The 13436-nt window shown below is 41.4% G+C and overlaps 1 protein-coding gene across 1 annotated transcript; it reads right to left on the bottom strand.

Moving 5' to 3' along the window:
* Nucleotides 1-852: 852 nt before the first annotated feature.
* On the bottom strand, nt 853-11512 carry FAM161A (FAM161 centrosomal protein A). The gene is made up of 7 exons (XM_053380365.1): nt 11310-11512; nt 9079-9314; nt 6410-7594; nt 4225-4392; nt 3947-4046; nt 2770-2930; nt 853-1082 (listed from the first exon to the last, which is right to left on the bottom strand). Exons 1-7 carry the CDS (start codon nt 11442-11444, stop codon nt 860-862), a joined length of 2208 nt encoding a protein of 735 aa, XP_053236340.1. The 5' UTR covers nt 11445-11512; the 3' UTR covers nt 853-859.
* Between the last annotated feature and the right edge of the window lie 1924 nt (nt 11513-13436).

The following is a 13436-nucleotide window of genomic DNA, read 5'->3' as shown; positions in this document are numbered from 1 at the left end:
TCCAAATTCAATCAATCAATCCATACTTTGATAAGACACCAGATATGTCATCTGACTCCCGTATGGTATTCTTGTGCCACATCACATGTATTATAGTCATCCCTTCAATGTCATCAGTTGTATGTTGACCAAACCTCTCTGGCAGAGGGAATGGAGACTTCCAATTCTGTCCCTGCCTAATGCTTCCCAGGTCCAGTCTTTGCAGAGAACAGAATATAGAATCCTGTATACCACAAAAGATATAAATCCTCCCAGATATTGGTTTTAATGTATGTGCTCATTCTGATCCTGGTGGATTCAGTGAGTTTACCTAAATGGCTCAGGACCACAATACCTCAAGAACCGCCTCTCTCCATATGAACCTACCCGGACCCTGAGGTCATCTTCTGAGGCCCTTCTTTGTGTGCCTCCTCCACGAGATCCAGATGGTGGGAACACGAGAACAGGTTTTTTTCTGCAGTGGCTCCCCATCTCCACAGGGAGGTTTGCCTGGGGCCTTCATTATACACCTTTAGGTGCCAGGCAAAAACATTCCTCTTTAACCAGGCCTTTGGTTGGTTGACATCCTCTGCCTTTTTAAAATGTGGGGGGAGGATTACTGGGTTCTTTTTGTTTTGATTATGAATTTTGTGGTTTTATATTGATTTTATCCTGGGAACCACCCTGAGACTTGCAGATATAGGGCAGTCTACAAATTTAATAAATAAAATAAGCCAGTTGAAAACTCACAGCTGATCAGCACATTAAAAATGCTTCAAAACTCTATTTGCACCAGTTGTCTCATTTTCTCCATCTCTTATATTATTTGGAGCAACAGAATAAATTCAAAATACAAAAACCCACACAACATGCATTTCAGTTAGCCTTCATCATCACTGGATTTTTCTGTGGCAGCTTGTTCATTGTTTTCACTTTCATACTCAGGAGCCTCCTGGCCATCGTCATCTGGCTCCACCTCCGCTTCAGAGGCTTCCACATCCTCCTCATCACCATCCTCCTCTCCACAAGACTGGGCAGAATGGAGCTGTGAGCTTTCCCATTCTCTCTCAGATTCTCCATCTCCTGATTTATTTTCATTATCACTACAGGAGAAACAGAAGAAAAACACTGCCCATTGGCATCCTCTGAAGAACAGCTGAATACATATTATGACCCAATCAGATCACAGCCACAAGCAGCTATTTTCAAATTTGTCAACCGGCATGATTTCGTGTTATTGCACTGGTGACAATGTTATTGCATTGTAAAATTCAGTTTCAACTTGTGTAGCATTATGGCTTGCATCCAATGCAGCACTAAGTCACAGGTCCATCAGTGCAAGGATTTATGCTTTGTGCAGCAGGTCCTCTCACTTTTTCTTCCCCCCGCCCATGTGCCCTGAACCCTCCCAGATACCCTCAAAGGAGGCATCTGCAGAGACAAAACCATCAATCTCGGAATGCCTCATGAACAAAGAAGCCATCAGGCTGCCATGCACATATATTCAAAGGGTGCACTGGTACAGAAGATCACTGTCCCCCAGATGAAATGGATCGTAAGCCCACAAGAACAAAGAATCCTGGAGCAGCATGCAAAGTCTAAATGCCTGCCCTTCTCCATCTTGACTGTAAGAAAACAGTAAGTGATAAAACCATCACTGTGTCCTTTCTTGAGGACATCCTGAAGCAAGTCTCCAAACAGCCAGCTTTCTGTGTGAAGCAATATACAGAATAGCCTTGTTTTTAAAATCAGCACTCCGATATTGGAGCCATGCATGTGGTTGGTCCTCATACTCATGGACCTAGCTCTAGCTATAAGTGCCAGTCAGTCTCCAAAGAATAATCAGCCACAAGCCCAGCTAGGTCAGCTCAATTAGAAGTTATCAAGCTAAAATTACTAATGTTCCAACATGATTGGTATATATGGGGTGGTTCAGGGGGTGGCCTCACAGCCCCTCCATTCTAGGGAACACTCCTGAAAAATAAGGGCAGCTATTGCCATGTCCACTAGAGAGCTCCAAGTCTGCTGTTGATCTTCCTAAAGCTGCAAATAAAACCTCTTGGCTGCTTGATTACCTTGCCCATTCCAGTTCTTGCAGTTCTGATGTAATAACCTAATAACTGAGTAAAAAGGGAAATGCACACTTAGCATAATCCCAGATAGAGGAAGCATCCGTGGACTTTTAGGTTTTGGCAGTTTGCTTTACTTTGAGTACTTTTACCATAATTCATCAATCCACCAATCAACTGCAGGTATAAGGGCGGTGAATATTTTCACATTCTTTTCAATGGGTGAAATCCAACAGTGTCCATCTGCCAGTAGAATGACCACAGCTGGCAGGACAGATCTCCCACCATCTCCCATGTAGTCCCCTGCATGCCCCCCAAATGTGCTCTGGAGAGTTGGGGAACCCACTAGACCAGACTGGGATAGCAGAGGAAAAACGAGGAAAGGGAAGTCGATGCTGACTCGCATGATGGAGATTTAAGTCTCTCTCCGGAGAGGAGGCACAGACATACCACATGGACATGAGGCTCTGGATTTTAGAGCTCTGTGCTATTAGAATAAGCTACAGCAAAAGGGGCAGTTTGAGATTAAAGTTGTCAGTCTCCCTCTTAAAACATCTAGGGCAGGGATGGGGCATCTGCATCCCTCCCCATTTTTTTAGACCACGGCTTCCATCATCCTTGGCCACATTGGCTGGGCAGTTGCTGGCAGTTGGAGTCCAACAACATCTGGAAGGCCACAAGTTGCCCATCCTGATCTATGGCAACCACTGGCAGTATTTACCTTTCGCCGTCTGCTGTCAAAATGTCAGAGCCGCCACTGGAATGGTCCTGCAAAAGCATTTCTGTAGCTGTTTCACCTTTCTTTGAAACAAACTCTTCACATAGTCCCAGCTCTCGAAGAATACCGGAGTAATGCTTCTCGGCTGCTATTCGTGCATTTTTCTATATTTTAGGAGAGGTAGAGTAAAAGAATAACAAAATACATTACTAAGATACTCTTAAATTTAAAGAATATACAGTGGTACCTCAGGTTAAGAACTTAATTCGTTCTGGAGGTCCGTTCTTAACCTCAAACTGTTCTTCACCTGAAGCACCACTTTAGCTAATGGGGCCTCCTGCTGCTGCCGCCGCGCCACCACCGCATGATTTCTGTTCTCATCCTGAAGCAAAGTTCTTAACCCAAGGTACTATTTCTAGGTTAGTGGAGTCTGTGACCTGAAGCGTCTGTAACCTGAAATGTCTGTAACCTGAGGTACCACTGTATACGGCTGTTGATGTGTACACTGCTTGCCAAACATCCATGACCTCAGAGCATGAAAATGTTGTGGAACACAAACACAAAGCTTTAGACAGTGGCATTTTTAAATTTGGTACTCAACACCTCTGCGCCGGCAAACACATTAAATGTTTAAATTACATGTTAAAAATATTAAAAGTTTAGATTACATATCTGCTCAGCTAGGGCTGGTTCATCCATCTCTGCCCTTGACTTGCAGCCTTAGGTAGAAGGGAAGACATACTACCACAGAGCACTACCATGTGCCAGAAATGGAAGAAGCAAACCTAATGTTTTGCATTATTTTAAGTAAGCCGCTTGGGATCCTTCTGGATCAAAAGGCAGACTAGAAATCAAGCAAGTAAACAAAACAAGTGTAAATAATCACAGTTAAATTAAGTGGCATCTCCTCTACTCTTCACACTGTGGTGGGTGGCTTAGGAATGCAGAGTATAAAATAAGACAGCTTAACTGGGACATTACTGTACACAATTATAACCAGGAAGGCAGCAATCATTGCTGGTTGAGAAAGCACAGACAAATGAAATGAGGCGTACAGAAGTGATGCAATGGGAGACCGGGGCCTGGGAGGGTGGCATAACTTGCATCACCTCAATGACAGTTCTTGATCATCAGATAAAGAAGAAAGCTGGCACCCCAATATATGAGAGATGTCAATAACCTGTGTAGCTTGTTCCAACAACAGCGGCCTCTTTTTCACTCTTTCTTCCATTTCTTCCAGCTCCTGAAGATATTCTTTCATTCTCTGCTTTTCATGTTTCCTGTTTTTTTAATATACCATGACATGGAAATGGTATGGAATTTAATCATGAACTTTGACAGCAAAATAAAAATAGAAGCAGCAAGACTAAACTATGTTACACACTTTGAGGGCCTGCTACGGAACTAATGATCTTGCACCTATTGGGTCAGGATTTGGAGGCTACAATAGCAGAATACCTGAGTATTTTAAACTTCGATTTATGCATCTGAGCTAGACTTTGATGGGGATCATTTGCCTCAGCCCGGGTGTATATAAGTCTCTGTAGCTTTCTTCCTCTTTCTTTTTGTTTTGTTTTATTTTTCTTCTTCTCTTCTTCTACCTTTCTTTTTTCCTCTGCTGACTCCCTGAATAACAAAATAAAGTAGAACTAAATAAATTTAAATTGAGAAAAGGCTTTATAGAATTTTTCAAGGATAAACTTATACAGATCAAGAAGTAATGTACTTCACACAGGTGGTAAATCCCACCCAAATATTATTTCATCTGGTGCCTGTGTCCTGTCTTGGAATACTGCCATGTTGCCTCTTTTGTGTAAGTTTATTTTTTATTATTTAAAAATATGTTTTATCTCTTTACCCTTATACATGATTGTGCGCAATTGTTTTTCTTTCTTTCTTTTGAATTGCTGGAATATTTTGTTAGTCTTGTGATACATTTAATGATGTGAATGGGTATGTGTCAATCTCAACTTTTTCTATGACTTATTATTGTAGATCATGGAATGAGTAAGAAGGTTGGCATAACTTAATATAATATAATATATGAACTTTCTTGATGCTGGTACCAGCCGTATCTCAAAAATATGTCCTGGAAGGCACTGAAGAGACATCCTGAGCTCCAAATACCTTGTGTAAATATCAGCACGTGTAAATCTAGCAGCAACTAATAACATCTAATCAACACCTGAATGGATGATCACGATAATAGTAAGGTAACTTTAAGACAGGAAGTAAACAAGGATAAACAGTTCAGTCATTGCTCACTAGATCCTTTCAACTTTTTATTAAGCAAAATAAAGAAAATGGGAAATAGGCAGGAAACTCTGGGAAGAAACAACAGAACAATAGAAATACTAAAATTATAGGAATTGCTCATCTCAGAGCTCCCTTCCTTCTCCATTAGAATGAATTGGCTAAATTTTTTACAACGGTTTTCAATGGTTAGTTAGCTCTCCAAGCTCCAAGAAAGAATTCTTACTTAGCACTCCAAAGGAAACAACATAACCTTCGCTTCAAGGACAAGTCTACCTTCCCCTGCTCCATTTATTGACTTGCTATTAGTGTGGGTTCTGTGGTGAAATTGTCGTGCTCATTTTCTATAGGCTTTTGAGAACAGTTAAGGATTCTTTCACTCACTCTTTGCCTGCTTAAATTGTAATTTTGCTTTCTGAAGCAACATTTATCTATTCTGACACTTTCATTTCATATAATACATCTCTGGTGTAGGAACTTCTTGTTGGCACAACGGACGCACATCATAACTCTATCAAAGGATCCTAAACCTCTCAGTAGCGTGTGTATGAATACACGAGTGTGGAACATGCATGTGAGTTCAGACATACATGCAATGTAACAATGTACTTCCTCTAATATTCCACCGTGAGACTAATCAAAGATGGTTTCCTTGCCCTAAAAGAGAGCATAGCCAACCATCCATCCACAGTTCTCTGGAGACATCCATTGCTACAACCACTACATCAGAACACTGAACTCAGGAAATGGTTGGCCCTATTGGTCTTGTCAGTTGTGTAACTAGGGCAAAGTGACTGGTGCCCCAACACCAGACACAAGATCTGGGAAGAGGGGACGCAAAATCAGCTGCTGACAATGGAGTGTGGCTTAAAACAATTATGGGGAGAAGAAGGACTCCCCCCCCGCCCCGCCCCCATTCCCTGAAAGCCCCAGAACAGCACATGGAGGAAGGAAAGGGGGGTTCATTTCATCTGAAATGCTTGCTCTGATGAAATGATTGCCTTACTGCAACACTGAATTCCTCTCCAAAATAGCATGAATTTCACACATTCAAAGATAATCTTCATATTTCATTATCAAAAAAAAACAAAATTAATATGATTAACATGATTATGTTTAGTTGTCTACTTATTTGTTAAACAGATACGAAAACCAATAAAAATTACTTATATTAAAAAAATCCACATGCAATTAGCAAAACCATTATAAACAGAGAATACTAGTTTTATTTATCCCATGTGGATCGTAGTTTTAACTTCACTTAAGATATGCAGCGATAACTAAAACAAGTATTTAGTACCTTATTGCATCAACATGGTTTTATTTTCCAGAAGCAACTTGAAATTAAACTCACGACAATTACATCAGTCCAGGGCTGTGAACAGCTCACCTGACTGCTTGTAGTCGTCGTCTTGTAGATTCTGTAATTCTTGGAGATACAGATTCTTCACAGCCTGAAGGAGATGAATTTGCATTCAAAGACCTCATTTGAGGCTTAGCTCTTGAAGAAGCATAGGGCCAGCGTGTTTCCTTTAATTTTTCTTCATCCATTTGAATGTCCTCAAGAATTTTCTCTTTGTGGGATGCTATATTTGGTGTACAGAGATTGAAGGGTTCACAGGCTGTAATGTGTTTCACATTCTTCTGTCTCTGAAGCCGCTTCAGGAATTTTTGATGTAAAATTTCAAAATCTGGGACCTTGGCTTTGGTCTTTGGTTTGTGTTCCACTTCTTTAGTCAGCTCAAGATGATTTTGCTGCCTATTCTTATTAATGCCTCTGTTTCCTAACCTACTGTTAGGAAGAGATGAATTGCGCAGAAGTTCTTCTGATCTCATCTGAATTCTAATATCTCTATAAAGCTCTTCCTCCTTTAGCTTCTCATTAATTTCTGAACTATAAACAAATTTAGGAACTGGCTTTGCTTTGAATACTTTTGCTTTCTTTTCTGGTGAAGAAACGTCCTTCAACTGCATTTTCTTCATTTCTTTCTTTTGTGCTTCCCGCTCAATAAACTGAAATGGCTTTTGTGTAGCTAGAAGGATCTCTCGCCTCCTCTCTCTTAGTGACTTTCTACGTTCTTCATTTTGCTGCATAATATCATGATAGAGAGGGAAAAAGACATAAGCAGGCACTGGATGGGCTCGGAATTTCTTTTGACATTCTGCTTCCTCCTCCAATTCTTTCTTCAGCAAGTTATTTTCCAGTTCAATCAGTGACTTTGACTTTATGTTCTGTTGTTTTATCTTAGCTTCTCTGATAGTCATCTGGAAAGGCTCAGGTATTGTGATCTTTGGGGACCACTTTTTTTTCTTCCTCCTGCTCTTCCTCAAAGTCTGTAATTTGGATAAAATACTTTGGTTGCAGTGAGAATAGTCCTCCAAAGATGACCCATCCCATGAATTTTCAGCTTGTTCCTTACCAAATGTTAGTAATCTGTTTTCACTGTCATTTTCTTCTAACTCTAATTCTTTATCAGATATATGAGATAAATCTGAATGAAAAGAATTGTTCAAATCAGGCTCAGAAAATGATTTACACATATTCTGAGGTTGAAAAGGGCTTGGCTCCCAAGATCTAAAAGGAAATAAAAATGTGAAGGTTAGTTTTCTGCAAGCAGCAAAATATAACCAGACTGCTTTGATGAATAACAGAATGGAGGAGCATTTCAAGTCTAAAGAATCCCACCAGTATAGCAGGTTGGGCTATACTGGTTGTGTCCCAGCTCATCGCCTTTGTTACCAGAAGCCTGAAAAAGAGCTCTCCCCAAACTGCATTTGTTCCTTATGATAAAATGTAGAGTTTAGTGAAATATTTGTGTTAGGACCAAGCAACCATAGGCTGGATGTTAGCTTTATGTCTGTGATCAGAACTCACATCGCTGGTCTCCTGTAAGACAGAGAACAGAAGTAAAAATAAGAAGTATTCCTTTTAGCAAAACTGAAAATTAATTTTAGAAGGCGCTCCCTAAGGAGTATCTGCACAGTGTTCTAAAACCTTTGGAAAACCCTATGCAAAAGTACTTTGTTACTATGAATAGGGAGACAGGCCACAGCTCATTAGCAGAGCATCTGCTTTGCATGCAGAATGTCCCAGGTTCAATCCTTGGAATTTTCAGGTGCTGCTGGGAAAGAAGCCAACTGGAAACTCTGGAGAGCAGCTCCCAGTCAGTGAGGCAATATGGGACTAGATGAATCAATGGGCTGACTTGGTATTAAAGCCGCATACTATGTTCCCAAAATTTCATTTCAGTCCCATTTCACTATTACTTTTCTAAGCTATGGCTTCAGATTCTGGTGTAAGCAGGAAGCCTGGTTAGTCTTAGCAGCAGCTAATGCCACCATCCGATGTAATAGTTAATTGGTGCTAAATCACTAGGAAGAATTTACACTCCAGTCCAAAAGGATCGAGTGGGGAAGAAAGTGGATGCAACCCTGCACTCCCAATTGCTTAAGCATAGTTAAGCAATTAGCAGTGTTACACACTCGGTAACTCTGAAAGTTAAATAATTACCTTCCAACATCTATATCTATATCTATATATAACCTATTGTACACCACAATAGTTGAACCAGTTCTGACATTTTCAGTAGGATTAAGGAGTTTATCCTACAATTAAGGACATTTTCAAACAAATCAAGGCAAGAAACACACACACAATATTCAGTTCTCTTCCTTGTTCAGCTGTTCTTTCTGAGTTACCTGCAGGGAGACAAGTGCGGCCAGATACAAAAATCTAGAACTGAAGGTTCTTTGGCAGTTTTAAAAAATTAAGCTGTTGGCATATAGTATATAAAACACTGTTTTGGTGAGATTATCAGCATGCAGGCAGCAACTATTTCATGCAGGGGCTCCGTTCCTGGCCCCTGCGTGTGTCAGCAGAGCACACATAAGCACACCCCACCCCATTATGCCCTGTCCCCCCTGTTCTGCCCTCTTCCAGGTCCAAAAGACCTGCGTGTCAGCAATCACGTGTCAACCCCTAAAAGGGTTGCTGCCTGTAACTACAATATTTAACATCTTCAGAGAAATAATACTACAAAAATAGATTATAAGCCATACCTATCATTCATACTGTGGGTCACATCCACATTTGTTAAAGGTTGAACATCTTTTAGATACAGTTTATTCCGATACATGTTTTCCAATTTTGCCATGGTCTCCAGGTGAGCATACTTAAGCTCTTCCAGCTTTAAATAATATTCTTGATTCGAAAGGTACATTTTGGAGAGGTCTATCCAGTCTCTGCAATCGGCATGCCCAGTAGAACGCTGCTGTCTCTCAGGATTCAAACTATCCTAAAACAGAATATTATTATAATGTTTTCATTCCCCTTAGAGAAATAAGTATAAAATGCTAATAATTTGGTCAAGTGGTAGGTGCCATCAACTGTGGAACTTGGCATCTCTCAGCATTGAAAACTGCTGAGACATGGTAAAAGTAGGGTCCAATCTGCATGACATCATCCTATAGCCAAAGTTGCTCAACTGTAATAAACATTTAAATCCATTTTTATTTCTAATTTCAAATGAATAATTGCATTTCATCAACAGATATACTACAACACTATGTACCTTTCTGGTTAGCTGCACGTAAACTCATTTTGACTCCTTTGATGTAAAGCTCATTAAGAGATTTGTGTAGGCTTGGTATACAAATACCATCTGGTTCCTATAGTATTTGTGACTTACAAATTCTCAGAAACATTACCTATGATAATGTCTTCAATCAAAATGCAATAAGAGAAGTAAAACAATTTAGAATTGATTCCATCGGTTTTCCTTTGTTTCATACAATTTATATACCACTTGATTGTAAAAAAGAGCATGCAAGTTAAAGAATTTAGAATGTTTCGAAACTTGCAGTGTTATTACCTTTGCAGTTGACAAATTTAAAAGTGCAAGCTTTTATTCTTAGAACACTACTACTCATTAAACAGCAGGTTTTCAGTCTGCCACCTTTCTTGTTCTAAGTGACAGCCCAGTGACATGATTGGCAGCAGAAAAGAGGGGAGGCAGGAAGACGACCCATGTGTCATGGAGCCTGATCCATCATACACAAAGACACACAGACTTTACAATAAGCACTCTCCTTCATGCCAGAGAGGAAAGGCAGACCTTAGCACAGCCTGGCAAGGTACAACTTCCACTCATACAGAACAAAACTGGACCTACAGCAATATCGGATTGTCAGCATTTTCAGCCCAGCATATATAATATGTCATGGTTACTCCCAACATCAGAAAGACCTGCCACCTCCGTTTAAAGCAAAAGTGCACAAGAGGCACATGTTTCTCTAGCAGAGTTTTCATTGTGCTAATAAAAGCACTGCTGGTTAAATGTGTGCCAACCCGGCAGTCATTCAAGGTACAAGCATGGGTGATTTTGAGAGGAGTTGTCAATCTTGCAGTGTTTCTCTTTCTTTCTTATTAAGCATATTTGGTTTAACAACTGTTTTTCTTAGCTGCTAGCATTTGTGATTTCCAATCATTGCAATCACAGCTGGAAAAGCTTTGGTTGCTGATTTCTCCTAGTTATTTACACGGTGGTTGTGCTGCTTTTATTTTTTCATACATGTTACGTTAGACAATGTATTGATGTATAATTCCCCATGGCCCAATATTTTCCCTTCTCTTAAGGCATTGTGTTCATGGCTGCAAGTCACTTGGTGATCTTCTGGGTAAAAAGCGACTAGCAAGCTTACCTTTACCTTTTTAAGCTTAAAAAATAGATTAAAAAATTTGTTTAGACAAGCCTACCCAGGTGCTTAGAAAGTTCAGGTAATTTTAATCTGTTTCAGTATTTTAACTTCCGCAGGTTTTAAACTATAGTTGTGAATTTTTCTCGATTTTATTGTTTTATCTTTTTCTAAAAAGCTCTGAGGTTTTTAACAATCAAGCGGTGTATAAATTGTGCGAAATAAATGAATAAACAAAAACAATAAGAAGATTTTACTTCCATCTAAGCCTAATCCCCCTCCCTGCTCTTTGACAAAATAGTAGCCTGCTAATTACTGGGTGGGAACATTCTTCATTATTATTTTTCTTTCTTTGTGGTTACTGCATGTGTGCGTGTGTGTATTAATAGACCTTCAGGGGACAAGGGACAATTTAATTAATTAATTAATTAATTAATTAATAAGCTCCTCCCCTCCGCTCTTTTGCCTCGAGACACGCAGCAAGTCCCACTGTTCCTGGAAGGGCAAAGGCGCCTCCTGCCGTTCCCTCCCGCGGCCACCAGGGGGCAGCCTCCTCCCCCCCCGCCGCTTCCGGCCTCCCCCGGCTTTCGGCCTACCTGCCGCTCGCCGCCCCCCGGCGCGGGCCTTCCGCCCTCCCTCTCGTAAAGCGCGACCGGGGCCCTGGTGCGCGGGTCGACCGGCGTGTGGAGGCAGGAGGCCGCGAGCAGGGCGGCTCGGTGGGCCGCGTCCATGGCTCTCTTCGGGCGGCGCAGCGCAAGGCCGCTTGGCCCGGCTCGGTTGCCAAGGCGACGGCGCTACGGCGGCTCCCGCGGGACAGAAAGCCCTCGCCCGCTGGCGAACGCGGAGCCCCGCCTCTTCCAGAAAGGCCCTTTGCCAAGATGCTCTTCTCGTCCTTTCTCTTATCTCTTGCATTGCAGAGTTGGAAGGGACCCCAGGGGTCATCTAGTCCAGCCCCCTGCCTTGTCCTTGGCTGGGCTCGAACCAAGAAATTTCTGGGTGACATCCAGGCGCACTGACCCTAATACGTATAATCTCCCTTGTCTCCCGAGACAGGCGGGCGCCAACTCAATATATATGAGGCAACCTGTCCTGGGTGCTTTAGCTGAGATTCCTGCACTGCAGGCCACTATTATTTCCCCCCACACTGTAGTGAGCATAGGCACTGACTTGTGCCTGGGCTCCCACAAATTTTTAATGGAGGGGCCACCGCCCTCCCCCAAGTTCCACTCTGCAGCGTGGACATCACATCAGCACACACACACACACACACACCCGTGATGTGTGCAAGTGACAGCAGCAGGCCGTGTGAGGGATATTGTTACTATAATTATTATTTGTTGTTGTTGTTTAGTCGTTTAATCGTGTCCGACTCTTCGTGACCCCATGGACCAGAGCACGCCAGGCACTCCTGTCCTCCACTGCCTCCCGCAGTTTGGTTTTATATATATATATATATATATATATGTGTGTGTGTGTGTGTGTGTGTGTGTGTGTTTGTAATTCCATCAAATAAATCAGATTGGTCTGGCATGACTTACTTTTGAGAAACCTATTCTGGGTTTTAGTAATCACAGCATCCTTTTCCAAATGCTCACAGACTGACTGTTGAATTATCTGTTCTACAACCTTCCCTAGTATCGATGTCAAGTTCACCAGTCAGTAGTTACGGTACCTGGGTCTTCCTTTCCCTTTTTGAAGATGGGAACATTTGCCCACCTCCAGTGTGTAGGGATCTCACCTGTTCTCCAATAATTCTCAAAGATAATAGACAAAGGCTCTGAAACTACTTCCACGAGCTCCTTTAGTACCCTTGGATGCAGTTCATCAGGCCCTGGAGATTTGAATTCATTTAAAATAGCTATGTGTTCCCTTACTACCTCTTTTCCTATCTTGAGCTGCAGCTCCCTCCTTACATCATTTATTCTGTCATCACCAGGTTGGGCAGCATCACTTTTATTTTGGGTGAAGACAGAGGCAAAGTAAGCGTTGAGTAGTTCCACTTTCTCTCTGTCACCCAACAGCATTTCTCCATGTTCCCCACGCAGAGGACCTACCACTTGCTTGTTCTTGCTTACCTCAGGCATAGCCAAATAAACTTTTTACAACAGCTCTCTATAAATTTCAAGATCTATTGCCTTATTGAGTTTCTATTGATGAAATACATTATCAGGGGCAGATCTCCATTCATTCTATGCTGTACAACTATATGGTTACCCAAGTTGAAAAGAGCACTGGGTGATAGAGAAGATGTATGGTTACTGCCCTTGAACTGACTTAGCTAACCCTGTCTGCTTTACTGAAAAGTAGCAATTGCATTGATAATGGATAATACTGCAAGAGACCTTTCAGAAAATATGCACCTCAGCTTATTGTACAGGTTAAGTATGGCTTAATAGAGGTCCTCTGAACCCAATGGCAGCACCGAATTAACGCATGTGCATTCTGCTCTATTGATTTGTATGCAGAGGTCCCAAATAAAACAAGAATTTGGGTATTTCTCTAGTTTTCTTTCTATCCCTGCACATTGCACTAATGTGCAATCATGTACACGCTTGGGAGTAAGCTTAATTATACTCTAAGTGGTTTACTTCTGAACAGATGTGTAACAGATTTCATTAAGAATACAAAAGCTGTTTTTATTAATTCATCTTCTGACATTTATATCCCACCTTTCCTAGTTTACATGGTTTACATGGTTCTTCCCCTCCAACTCTGCAAGGTCA

The sequence above is a fragment of the Podarcis raffonei genome, chromosome 3 (assembly GCF_027172205.1).
Source record: "Podarcis raffonei isolate rPodRaf1 chromosome 3, rPodRaf1.pri, whole genome shotgun sequence".
Lineage (NCBI taxonomy): Eukaryota > Metazoa > Chordata > Lepidosauria > Squamata > Lacertidae > Podarcis > Podarcis raffonei.
The sequence above is the reverse complement of the archived record's forward strand: the minus strand, read 5'-3'. Positions and strand labels throughout refer to the sequence as shown.

What these genes read in the sequence shown, in the direction of transcription:
- FAM161A (XM_053380365.1), bottom strand. Translation starts at nt 11,444, where the DNA reads ATGGACGCGGCCCACCGAGCCGCCCTGCTCGCGGCCTCCTGCCTCCAC. An exon ending in CGGGGGGCGGCGAGCGGCAG is followed by an intron (nt 9,315 to 11,309) that starts GTAGGCCGAAAG and finishes ATTCTGTTTTAG; the next exon opens with GATAGTTTGAATCCTGAGAG. An exon ending in TGTTGGAACAAGCTACACAG is followed by an intron (nt 2,931 to 3,946) that starts GTTATTGACATC and finishes CCTAAAATATAG; the next exon opens with AAAAATGCACGAATAGCAGC.